Source organism: Emericellopsis atlantica (assembly GCF_019669845.1).
Source record: "Emericellopsis atlantica unplaced genomic scaffold F5Z01scaffold_10, whole genome shotgun sequence".
Classification (NCBI taxonomy): Eukaryota; Fungi; Ascomycota; class Sordariomycetes; order Hypocreales; family Bionectriaceae; genus Emericellopsis; species Emericellopsis atlantica.
Genome location: NW_025764712.1, coordinates 593,508 through 604,767, shown reverse-complemented (window position 1 = coordinate 604,767; position 11,260 = coordinate 593,508). Strand labels below are relative to the sequence as shown.

The 11,260-nt window shown below is 53.3% G+C and overlaps 8 protein-coding genes and 1 non-coding gene across 9 annotated transcripts in view; 2 read left to right on the top strand and 7 right to left on the bottom strand.

Annotated features, from left to right (window-relative positions):
• Positions 1–481, bottom strand: part of F5Z01DRAFT_52129 (uncharacterized protein) — a 773-nt gene extending 292 nt beyond the window's left edge. The window contains exons 1-2 of the mRNA XM_046260412.1: positions 237–481; positions 11–178 (exon numbers count right to left, since the gene is read on the bottom strand). Coding sequence (XP_046119325.1) covers positions 11–178; positions 237–242 — 174 coding nt within the window. The 5' untranslated portion in view covers positions 243–481. The remainder of the gene's footprint in view (positions 1–10; positions 179–236) is intronic.
• On the bottom strand, positions 282–1,116 carry F5Z01DRAFT_749575 (uncharacterized protein; the record flags this gene model as incomplete). Its single annotated transcript, XM_046267002.1, has 4 exons — positions 667–1,116; positions 454–617; positions 391–423; positions 282–362 (listed from the first exon to the last, which is right to left on the bottom strand). The coding sequence occupies exons 1-4, from the start codon at positions 710–712 to the stop codon at positions 282–284; spliced, it is 324 nt and encodes a 107-aa protein (XP_046119324.1). The 5' UTR covers positions 713–1,116.
• Positions 1,117–1,243: 127 nt separating this feature from the next.
• F5Z01DRAFT_t43 lies at positions 1,244–1,317 on the bottom strand. The gene has a single exon. It is a non-coding gene; the product is annotated as a tRNA-Gly (tRNA).
• An 87-nt stretch (positions 1,318–1,404) lies between these two features.
• F5Z01DRAFT_51914 (uncharacterized protein) lies at positions 1,405–2,659 on the top strand. Its single transcript, XM_046260405.1, has 2 exons — positions 1,405–1,824; positions 1,871–2,659. Exons 1-2 carry the CDS (start codon positions 1,487–1,489, stop codon positions 2,511–2,513), a joined length of 981 nt encoding a protein of 326 aa, XP_046119323.1. The 5' UTR covers positions 1,405–1,486; the 3' UTR covers positions 2,514–2,659.
• Positions 2,537–3,328, bottom strand: F5Z01DRAFT_51910 (uncharacterized protein). Its single transcript, XM_046260404.1, has 3 exons — positions 2,832–3,328; positions 2,709–2,783; positions 2,537–2,661 (listed from the first exon to the last, which is right to left on the bottom strand). Exons 1-3 carry the CDS (start codon positions 3,142–3,144, stop codon positions 2,561–2,563), a joined length of 489 nt encoding a protein of 162 aa, XP_046119322.1. The 5' UTR covers positions 3,145–3,328; the 3' UTR covers positions 2,537–2,560.
• A 1-nt stretch (position 3,329) lies between these two features.
• On the bottom strand, positions 3,330–4,318 carry F5Z01DRAFT_51909 (uncharacterized protein). Its single transcript, XM_046260403.1, has 2 exons — positions 4,046–4,318; positions 3,330–3,988 (listed from the first exon to the last, which is right to left on the bottom strand). Exons 1-2 carry the CDS (start codon positions 4,136–4,138, stop codon positions 3,566–3,568), a joined length of 516 nt encoding a protein of 171 aa, XP_046119321.1. The 5' UTR covers positions 4,139–4,318; the 3' UTR covers positions 3,330–3,565.
• Positions 4,319–4,330: 12 nt separating this feature from the next.
• On the bottom strand, positions 4,331–6,638 carry F5Z01DRAFT_653000 (methyltransferase domain-containing protein). Its single transcript, XM_046263324.1, has one exon. The coding sequence runs from the start codon at positions 6,148–6,150 to the stop codon at positions 4,363–4,365; it is 1,788 nt and encodes a 595-aa protein (XP_046119320.1). The 5' UTR covers positions 6,151–6,638; the 3' UTR covers positions 4,331–4,362.
• Positions 6,639–7,758, top strand: F5Z01DRAFT_652999 (t-SNARE). Its single transcript, XM_046263323.1, has 2 exons — positions 6,639–6,806; positions 6,857–7,758. The coding sequence occupies exons 1-2, from the start codon at positions 6,760–6,762 to the stop codon at positions 7,527–7,529; spliced, it is 720 nt and encodes a 239-aa protein (XP_046119319.1). The 5' UTR covers positions 6,639–6,759; the 3' UTR covers positions 7,530–7,758.
• A 66-nt stretch (positions 7,759–7,824) lies between these two features.
• F5Z01DRAFT_635668 (GLE1-like protein-domain-containing protein) lies at positions 7,825–9,530 on the bottom strand (the record flags this gene model as incomplete). The annotated part of the gene is made up of 2 exons (XM_046262164.1): positions 7,825–8,625; positions 8,676–9,530. The coding sequence occupies 2 exons, from the start codon at positions 9,528–9,530 to the stop codon at positions 7,825–7,827; spliced, it is 1,656 nt and encodes a 551-aa protein (XP_046119318.1).
• Positions 9,531–11,260: the final 1,730 nt, after the last annotated feature.

The window sequence follows — 11,260 nt, the reverse complement described above, 5'->3', positions numbered from 1 at the left end:
AAACCACAACCACAACCACAACCACAACCACAACCACAACCACAACCACAACCACAACCACAACCACAACCACAACCACAACCACAACCACAACCATTTGATTGGCAATACTCACACGCACAATCAGAGTCGTCATTGAAATATCTGTTCGATGGTGGAGTGCATAGGTCGATGATTGCTTTTGCCTCGGTCAGCTCTATGGTTCGTCGTCATAGAGCGCAGTCGAAGGTGCTCACGAACATACCGTACTCACTCGACAAAGGCGCTAGCGCTGGTCTATCTTAGCGAGGCAATATCCCTGTTAGGAGTGGTGCCAATATCGAGCAGTAGTTATAGCCTATGAGCGTTATACTGCCTAAGGACTATACAGAGGTATTAAGAGATTCGTACATTTGCACAAGCGTATACGGTATATCTATAGCGCTAGACTATAGGTAGTTAAAATTTACCCACTAGCGCTAGCGACTTTGTCCAGTGAATACGGTACATGTACATGTAGTCTGCACAGTAAGTGGCATGGCAAGATCCTAATTCGGCGGAGCTTGAAACCTTACCGGGGAACTCGTTGTCCTTATCCTCGTCTTCGTGGAGATCTTCTTCGGGCACCTCTCCGTCCCCTGTGCCATCAGAGAGAGGATAGACAGACTCATCATCAAAAGATCCCACGTCGCTTGAAAGTGTTCGTATTATTAGGGCTGATAACTGGTGACATTTTTTCTGATCATTCCATAGTGCCCCAATGGTCAGATAAATCTCTTAAGTGGTGAAGTTCCACCTCCCATGTATAGTACAGTGGCCCAATGTCAGTTGTCGGAAGACTGCACTGACATGAGCCTCCAACTTGGCCCTCAAATAGTCGGACACAACGGAGCTTTTGGTGGAATATAGGCTCACAGAAATGAACACAGATCCAGCTTATAGCATAACACATAACCAATGAGAACCAGTCCCTGAGGATCAGCATTCCACATATGTGCGCAGGTACTCGACACCTCCTCCAGATACGCCAAGAACATGAGCTCTCTTTTTCTCTCTTCATGAATCTTATCCTTGCATTTGGCTCATGCCCGGCAACTTTACGCAGCGCGGTGATGCAGCCTACTTACATATTCAACCCAGTCATTAGTGAAAGGGGCTACCTGCTGTTCTGGTCTACAGGATATATTTTTATTACGGATACAAAAGTTAGATCTGAATCACAAACAAAAAGTATTGATTCAAAAACCGACAGGGGCAAAAAGTGTATCACCTGCGAGGATCGAACTCGCGACCTCGCGCTTGGGAAGCGCGCATGCTAAACCACTACACCAAGGTGATTTAGTTATGTAATTCAATCAGTTTGAATGCTATAAAGTTTGTTTCTCTCCAGTGGTTCTCCCCGCAATTAACGACTGCATCCTCCAACACAAATGCCCCTCCAAGAGCTCCAAGCTGCATCATCACCCTCGTTACTATCCCTCTCGTTCTCCAGAATCTGCAGCCCATCATGTCCAGCAAAGTCGACCGGATCGTAGCTCGGCTACAAGAGAAAATTACAGATGGAGACTACTACGAGGCTCAGCAGCAGACACGCGTTGCGGCTTCGCGATACATCAAGCAGAAGAATTGGGATTCGGCCATTGACATCTTACACAATGTTGCCCAATCTCTGCTCAAAGCTCAGCAGGGCGGAAGCGCCAGCGACTTGTGCATCATGATGGTCGACGTCTACAAGCAAGCTGAAACAAAGCCGGACGCCACATCCAAGGGTCGCCTGTTGACGTGCTTGCGGTTATTCCAGGCTGCAGAGCCGACCAGGAAGAAGTTCATCCAGGAGATGATGGGGTAAGGTCCCGCAGCGAGATAGCGACAACGAGGCTAACACATGCAGATGGTCCGCCAAATTCGGCGAGTATCCTGCCGGCGATCCTGAACTTCATCACGTTGCGGGAAGCATCTACGCAGAGGAACACGAACCTTACGAGGCCGAACGACACCTGGTGATTGGTACAAAGGATTCAGCTGAAGTCCTTGCGAAGATGGAATATACTTGGTACAAGGAGAGCGACGCCCACACCGCACCCCATTACGCTGCCCGTGCCATCCTGCCGTACCTCCTGGTCGGCAATGTTCGAGCTGCGAACACAACCTATCGCCTCTTCACCAGCTCCCTGAGCAGCGACAATGCCGGCCTCAACGTCCAAGACGTCTCGACAGCGAGTTCAGATATCCGCATCTTCCCGAGCTTGCCGCTTCTCAACTTCCTAGGCCTGCTTCTCCTTGCGATTCAACGGGGTTCTCCAGAGGTGTTCCGAGGTCTCCTGTCCAAGTATGCCACGCAAATCAACGAGGTCGATGGCTGGGCCGAGCCTCTCGAGATGATTGGGCAGATGTACTTTGGCATACAGAAGCCGCGACAGAGCAACCCATTGATGGACATGATGAGCGGGCTCTTTGGGGGCGGTGCTGGTGGTGCGCCTCCGCAGCGGAGGCAGGGCATTCGCGACGGGCCAGCGCCGGCTGGACTGGACTAGATACCGGACCCGAACATGTAAGACATAGATACCACACCTAGTTAGAATCATACACCTAGTGTCTGTGGTTCCGTCTCGTATCTCCAGTCGTCCTCGGCCAGCATGGCGGTTGATGCACGTAGGCTTGCTTTAACGGCGTCCAGCAGCTCTGTGTCTTGTTAATGCCAATTCCAGCTACAGGCTGTGCAAACTCACCGTCGGATTGATCAAGAACATTGCTGTTAGCTTGCTGATGGTGCCGAACCGCGTCAGCGAGCCTTTGCTTCTCATCTGTGGCCATCATCAGTTCCGCTCAGGCGTTCAAGCGCGTGAACCTACGTTCGCTGTCCAGTCGTGCATCCGCCTCGCCCATGTCCTCATCAACCTCAACAGGTTGAGGTTCCTTGATCTCTATCTCGCCGTGGCGATCTCTCACAGCAATGACAGAGTTATCCTCTGAATCGTTGTCATTATCAGCAGACTCAGTAGGGATGGTTTGGGCGGGTCGGCGGCCCGCTCTCGGAGGTTGGGTGCTTTGAAAGACGGTGCGGCGCGCGGCAGGTAGTGAGGCGCCTGTGGTGTCTCGAGGCCGCGAGACCTGACGGGGCTGATTAGGATTAAGATTGCTTCTTTGACGGACGCGCTCGGCCATGGTGTATAGATATGTTTGGATATAAGGCTGTTGTTGTTTTAGATATAAACGTCGTGTCAGTTATTGGAGCTGAGGTGTAGTAGATAGATGGGTGGGGCAACCAGATGGTGGCTAGGTCGTCTTTGAGCTGGTGCCAATGCCCCGATAGCGAGAGGTGGACGCGAAGAGACAACATCCGTAGACAATGATTGCGTACGGAGTACATGTCGAATTGAAGCAAGAGGTAATTGTATAGAAGAGGAACACGCTCGAGATCACAATGCTCCGTGCGCAGGTCCTCATGCTAAGTGATTGTCATCTCCCGAACTACTGGCAACCCAGTGCAAAGCGTCGCTGATAGAAATACATGCCCAAGCCACAGTCTACCGCATTTTCGCGTTCAAAAGCCTCGATCCTCCGTGAAACTCCCGCATATCCTTCTTTACAGAGAGAGGTTGTACGAGTACTCGTCCTCCATGTTCTGGCTCACCCAGAGAACCACAGAGCTGACTCCGACCAGCGCATTGCTCACCACGTTCTCGATGCCCATTCCCAGTGCTGGCCCTGACACCTCCGGCACCACGAACTTGAGCACAAAGACGACGACACCACCCGCCATACCCCCCGCCAGCATGGCGAAGCCCAAGAACAGGACGACGCGCGCCTTCCATGCGACGCCGTTGCCGCTGTAGCTAAACGAGTCGGCGCTGAGGCGTTGTTTCTCGACCGAGTTGATGATGAGCATGCCGAGGGACGAGAAGATGAGGGGCAGCCAGTCGACGAAGTGGACATGTACGTTGGAAGCGTTACGAGGAGAGTGAGACCAGACGGCCGAGTCGAGCATGACATAGAAGGCGATGGAGAACTACAAGGGCGTTAGACAAACTTGGAGCCTCCACAGCTAGGGCGATGGTAGGCCTACCAGAGCTCCGGCTCCATAGACGCCAGAGTTGCGCGCCCATGCGCTGTTCAGCCACTCGGGCCTGCTAAACTTCCATAGACGGTCGTCTTCCATCGTCAAGACTTTCGGATGCGTATGAGGGAGTAGTATTGAATCTGTTGCGCCGGTCTTTTCGCGGGGTGGCTGGTCGCAACGGAAGCTTGCTACAGGTGCGGACGGGAACGTCAGCGCGATTATGACGAGGCTGCGGACTTGGCGGGTGACGATCACGTGTCATATGTGCGACATAATAACTCGGCCACCTCAACGTCCCTAATAAGGTATTCACGAGGTCGGATTCACTTCTTAATCCCTACAACCACCAGATTTCTGGGACTTAGCTTGAAGTCGAACACCGGCTCGACCCATGCCTGATCGACTTCTTGCTGTTCCTTCAAGAATGTCCAGCGATCTGTCACAATCAACGACTCGACGACAATCGCGCTGAACGCCATCAGGGTCCAGATGACGGAGAGCTCCTTCTTTCTAGGAAGATAGATCTTCTCGTACTCCTCAATCTCCTCATCTGTGATGGATCCCATCTTTTCGCGCATGAGTTCTGCGTACTCGGGGACCTCCGGGTTGTTGATGATCTTCTCAACGGCACCGCGCACGTACGTCTTCAACGAGTCGTAGCAGCTGTTCCGCAGCGAGCCCACAATCACTGGACTCGTGCTCAGGTCAAAAAGTGTCTCTTCAACACCGGGTTCGAGAGTGCGGTGACGAATTTTCTGTACAACGCCACGGTCAAGGAACATCTTCTGTGCCACTGCACGAAAGAAGTGACGCGTGAAGAACCCTTCGCTTTCCTTCGCAGTCCAGTTCTGCAGTGCCTGACATGCCATCATACGGGCGGTGATGTTCAGGCGTACGCCGTCGCCGTTGTGCTCGGAGAAGCGCTTGCTCATCGGGAAACCTTCCGGGTCGTTCTTTTCGGACTCGCGTGTGACGCGGCCATTGATCGCTTGCAGGGTTGGTCGGAGAAAGGGGTGCTTGTACGTCGGTGCGCCCAGTTTCTCGGTCAGGAGATTGTAGCAACAGCCCACGATAGCGACGGCACGCATATCTGGGTTCATGATCAATGACCGGATGGCGAAGTGTGACAGGTTGCCGCAGGAGTGGATGGATACGGCCATGAGCCGAAGCTCGCGCTTCTTCTCCTCGGGCAAGTCGCCCTGCTCGATATCAGAGATCACGCCGGAAAGATCTCCGCTTTCAAGCCGCCCGGAGATGTAAGTCATGAACCCCTTTCCGTCCTCGGCCGTGTATGTCGCGTCCAGATCATTCCTCGCCCGAAAATCCACCGGCTTGGCTTCAGCGTCTTTGAGTAAGCCCTCCTCGCCCACCACGTCTTTGATTGCTTGTGCTAGTCGCTCGGGGTCTTTGAGTCCTCCAGGGCCGGCAGCTTTCCGGATCTTATCCCAAGCCTTCTTGTTCCTCCGTACCTGCGGCGCAACGGAAAGTCCAGAGCTCATGTCAAAGCCCTTGGCGGCTGACACATTGTTCTCACGTCCTTCAACTGCTACGACATGGCGGTTGTAAGGTTCGCTGGCGAGTGCCCTCCCAAGGTAATTTTGCCCGCTGCCAAAATCGACAAAGTGTGTGACATTGTTCCCGTCATGCGAAGCGACCTCATGAGACAGCCGGTCGACATAGTCTGCAAAGTTGGCCACTTCGTGTATCTTCTTCGGCTTCATGCCAATCGAGACAGACCTCGTTGGCTTGGCCACTGTTCGATCTGGCGGAGCATATTCCCGGCTCAGAGAGAGCCTCCGTATCGACTTGATGTAGTTGAGCAGGCTCTCGGGCATCTGATGCTCTCCATCATTTTGCAAGCTGTCAAGGTCCTCTCGTGCCAGTATATCGATTAGGCGCATAATATCGCATGACAACAGAAAAGGGTGCCATTCTTTTGGCAGAGCAGCATGGAACAACCCAGGTTCAATGGTGAAAAAGTCAAGAATGTGAACGCCGCCGCAGAGGATCTGGAAGACGTCCGTTGATGCGACAAAGTTCAGAAGCTCTGAGACATATTCGTCTGGAGAAGCGAACTTATCATCATAAGGCAGAGGCTTCTGCGGTGCCATTTTCCTTGATACTGGGTTACCCTGTGCACATGTTAGTGAATGTACGAAACGCAGTAATGACTGTATGCTTGGGCATAGGTCATAGAAGCAAATTGCGACTCACAATTCACTTGAGCAACAGGTATCAAGATTGATCTCCTAGAGATTACCAGCACCTCATGCGATTGTCCACCTGTCGGGAAAAAAAACTGGTGTAAAGGAGGGGCAGAAGCCAACTCTAAGACGAAGAAACTGATGACGAGGAGACCACGATGGGGAATGAGCAATGACCGAGCTCTGACTGACAATCTAAAATCTCGCAGCGCTGTTTAATCGCGTGCAAGAGTTCGAATATGGTATGGATTGACGACAAGAGGCTCTAGCGATGAATCCGTTGTTGAAAACCTTACCTCGAATATGCGCACCCCACGATGCGCGGCGCCGCTTCATGTAAGACCCACAAAAGGCCGACCGAATGCAGGGGTTCAGTTGCAACGTCATCTTCGAGCTGCCAGGCACGCGCCTGAATCGACTTCTTATTGCCATTGACAATCGCATTTGCGCCCGCCTGTCTTGTCAGCACTCATTTGTATCATTTCGCATGATTTATTCGCCCCAGATCGCGGCGTCATGATGTCTTCCACCAACGAAGAGGACCCGTTCCTTCAAGTCCAACAGTTCGTCACTCAAACGGTGCTGTGCAAGCGATAGGTGCTAACCTGCATAGGGACGTCCTCAGCCAGCTGTCCTCAACTCGCTCCCTCTTCACTTCCTATTTGCGTATCCGCTCGCTCACGACATCATCCACCTCGCCCGAACTTGCCTCCGCCAAGTCCGACCTGGAAGCGGCGCTGGAGACGCTCGCAGAGGACCTCGAAGATCTCCAAGCCGCCGTACAAGCTGTCGAATCGAATCCGTCACAGTTCGGGCTTTCACAAGATGAAGTCACGCGGAGGAAACGGTTCGTGGGCGAAGTCGGCGGGGAGATTGACGACATGAAAGAGGAGGCGAAGAAGACGGCCACAGGCGGCAAGGCAGCTGGCGACCTGCCCGACCCGAATTCATTCGCGATACAAGAGGGCGACGACGGGTACGAGGAGTTTGAGCAACAGCAGCAGGTGCAGATGATGCGCGACCAGGATGAACAGCTCGATGGCGTATCGACCACCGTGGGCAACCTACGGCGCCAAGCGGACGACATGGGCCGCGAGCTGGAAGAGCAGCGGCAGATCCTCGAGGTGGTGGACGACGCGGCCGAGAGAGTGGGCGGACGGCTGTCGTCGGGGATGCAGAAACTGAACCACATTGTGAGGCAGAACGAGGACCGGTGGAGTAGCTGCTGTATTGGTGTGCTCATATTTGCCTTGATTCTGCTGCTGGTTCTGCTCTTGATTTTGTAACTTGGACGACATTTCGATATCGCGCATGGGAAAGCAATAGGCGTTGAAGGCTCTCGGTGTTCAAGGTTGTAGATACTAGGCATTCGCCGATGCTCAAAGTCAAGTCACAGACTGGCATTACGTTAGACATGGTGATGCGCATTGCGAATGGATTTCGCAGGCAGGAAGGGGGTGACCCAGAAAATCATATACATGCTTGTCCGATCTATAATAAATCACTGGAGGACAATCGCCCCAACACCGTATATATGCAAATGTGTGATGATCAAGCACGCGCCACGCGCGTCCCAGATGCTCATAGTACAAATCCTTCCGACTTCCAGACTTCAGCCAAGGCCGCAACTGAACCGGCAGCAGATGCATTCGCTGGGGCCCTGGCCGGGAACTCCAATACTGCCTTCCTGATGGCCGCAAGGGCTGCGTTCCCGTAGAATGCGAGGAATCGACCTTCGTGGCCCAGCAGCATGGCGCGTAGTACCACGTAATGAGTGTTGGACGTCTCGCCTGCTGGCGTGTTAAGGATGAGAGCGAGGGCCGTCCAGTAGTTGGATGGTGGGTATGGGTTGGCCTTGGTCGTTTTGCTAAAGTCACGCAATGAGAGAGCGGCGAAACCAGCACCAAGCCCAGTCATTCGGTCGTTGTGAGCCTGCTCCGTGACCCACGCACCATCCTCCTTTTTCCACCCCAGAGCCGTGCGACCTCGTTCGGTCTTGTCATTGCCCCTTGCGCCGAACAGGACAGGGCATCCGACGCGGAGCTTGGCTATGAGAATATCAACCAGTGATTGCCCCCGCCATTGGAACTCCTTGTTGGAGAAGATGTGTGCTGCGAATACACCCACGGGGTCGGCGGCCTTGGGGTTTGCGCCTGCCTCTCGCGCAAATTGGCTGATGATGCCTTTTGCGCATATGTTCATCAGGTATAGGAACAGTGACGGCATCGTCGGCTCATTGTGCGGTTTCGGTTGCTTGGGGTCATTGACCGAGAGATCTTCCGCTGGCTGCCTGTCGTCCGCGACATAGGTTGCGACTGGGATTGGTTGACTGGGGACATTGCCAGTTAGAGCATCCCGGAGAATTTCAGTGATCTTGCTGATCTAGATGTTGTGAGTGGAAGATTTCGCAAAGCAAAGAGTGGAAAACCTACAGGTATGTTGTTTGCGCCTTTGCCAGCAGTAAGTTGTCCAATAGACACCTTAATGCTACGACGAAAGTCACCCATTTTGCCCTTCAGTGGAGATCCAGGCACTTTAGACTGGGCCACCATGTCCTTGCGGAGCTGCTTCAATGACTGATGTATCGCCGTGTAGCGGTCGGCAAGTTTCTGTTTTTCAGGCGATATCGAAGGCGCTGGCTTTGTGACGGGGGCAGGGCGAGGTTGCGTCGATACTTGCGCTGCGGCCGGCTGGCCCTGAGAAGCTGCTCCGACGCCATTGACTTGCTTCAAGGGAGATGGAGCCTTTTCAGACGGCTTCTGTAGACTGGCGAACGGGCTGATCGAGACGGGTGGTTGTTTGAGCCCTGTCGTGGAAGGCTGAGCTGCCGGCGCAGGTTGTGGTTGCGCAGCCTTTGTGGGTGCCGGAGCTGGGGAAGGCTTCAGCTCCTGCGCCTTCGTCGCCGCAGGCTGTTTCGGTTTCGGAGTTTCTTTTGCTGGTGGCTCAGGGTCCGGCACTGGATCTGGCCGTTTGATCGATTGTCTCTTGAGCGCATTGACTCGCTCTTGTTCGGCAGCAATCTCGGCCTCTTTCTTGAGTCGAGCCTCCTCCTGCTGGCGCTCTTTCTCGATGCGTCGCTTGTTCTCCTCGAGCTCATGATTCTGAAAGGTCTGTATCGCAGCAGCGCGCACTCTGTCGTGTGATATCGACGCAGCTTGCAAGGCGTCAGCGAGGGAAAGAGGCGTGTTTCGACCATCGCCGAGGATTTGACTGAGGACGCGTCGTTCTGGGCTTGTCAAATTGTGAGTGCTCCGATCGAACTGCGAATTGCGCGTTGTGCGCGTCATTGTGAATCTCCCAAGTCGTGTTCAGTGCCTATTGTGCTATTGGGGCTGCATTGGCGCTATCGGAAAGGCGCGAAGCTGCGGAGGAGGAAGGACTGAGAGGTCGAGACTGGTATAAGTGAGCACAAGAGGGACTTCGTGAACGCCTGGCTATGACAGGAAGCCAAAAACTATCGCAGCGACCGAGCGATATTGAATGGCTTTGAGCGAGCGTTGTTGGCCCAAAACTTTGAGGTTCGTTCTTGTTCCCCGTCTAGGCGCACGCGGCCCGCGACCAACTAACGCTGGGCTACAGGCTACCTTATGTGGCGCTGCACTTTCAAGCCACAATGTGGGGTGCATTTTGCACGCTGCAACAGTCAAGTGAGCCAAGGGTCATCGACGCATGTTATCTTACCTTACCTTCGAAGTTCCGCCGAAACATCGGGTTCGCTCTTATGCATTGTCATGCGGGTGTATCAATTATCAGGGACTGGAGCCGAGTGAAAGCTCGATGCGATACGGTGCATGCCACTTCCTTCGTGCTGCGTGGCGTTGTGAATTGATCGCCCGCTCAATCTTGCGCCTTGCGCAGTGATCAGATGACACGACGTTCTGATAAAAAGATCAACATCAGAAATACAAAGGCTGCGGCAAGAGAGTGCAGCCAAATTTGCCTGTCAACTAATAATTATTAGCTGGCGGATTTTCCGGCACTTCGCGGACAGCTCGTCGAAGGCTCGGACCGTATGATCTGCACTATCCGTAGTAATAAATAATTACACTGCGTATCTTCTTATTCCGACTGGCGCACGATGGGCAAAACAATCCGCCAGGCAACGATACATTTTTCCATGGATTTGATGATGCCGCAAAATGTGTCGCCGTACAGTCCGGCTCTGGATCGGTGCTATTGCGACCAGTATCACACGAGCCTCGCCCCAGTGGTTTGGATCTATCAGCAAAGTGTTCGCCAGGTACCACGTAGCTGATCAATAGCATCCGAGCAGGGCTTCTATGACGTGATTCGTCGTCAGCGTTGGATGAATTCCTACTTTACATTACGACAATAATTATTGGGCGCGACCCAGGCTCACACCTACGGGCGGGTGAGCTGTTATGAAGCCCAGTGCCAGTTTCAGCGCATTGTAGGCGAGGATAGAGTTTCAGCCAACGGCCAAAGTGTAAAGTTTGACTTTGTAGGCACCGGACTGTGGAAGTGATAGCAAGCACAAATTGGTGCTGCATGATCATGGATGCCATCTCATGAAGATGACGACAATGACGCATGGCGGAACTTGAGGATCATCAAATCTCAGGGGTGGAAATGATGTACGAAGGGTTGTGCGCGGAGGGCGAATCCAGGTTGCCAGGCCATCCATGGTCAGGTACAACTCCGAGTCGGGGTCCATGTGGGTCAAGCTGGAGAGGAGCCGGACGGATTCATACGCCAACTTGGGAGCTACACACGCATATTCCATGTAATATTATTACCTTGCAAGCTTGGTCGGAAGAGTGTTGGGCAATTGAAGCTGTAATTAGCACATAAAGTCTGCAATTGCTCTACTGTACTTATTAAGTTAGATCGAGCGAGTCTACGAGAAACATGGCCATCATAAATCAAGATTGAGACATGCCGGTGGATCCTCGCCTGAGCCTGGGACTGAAACCCTGGGGCATCCTCGACCAGCCTACGCCGCCTAACCGTATGGGCAGGTTTTGGAGAGACGCATTGCACCAGGCTGGCGGACAGC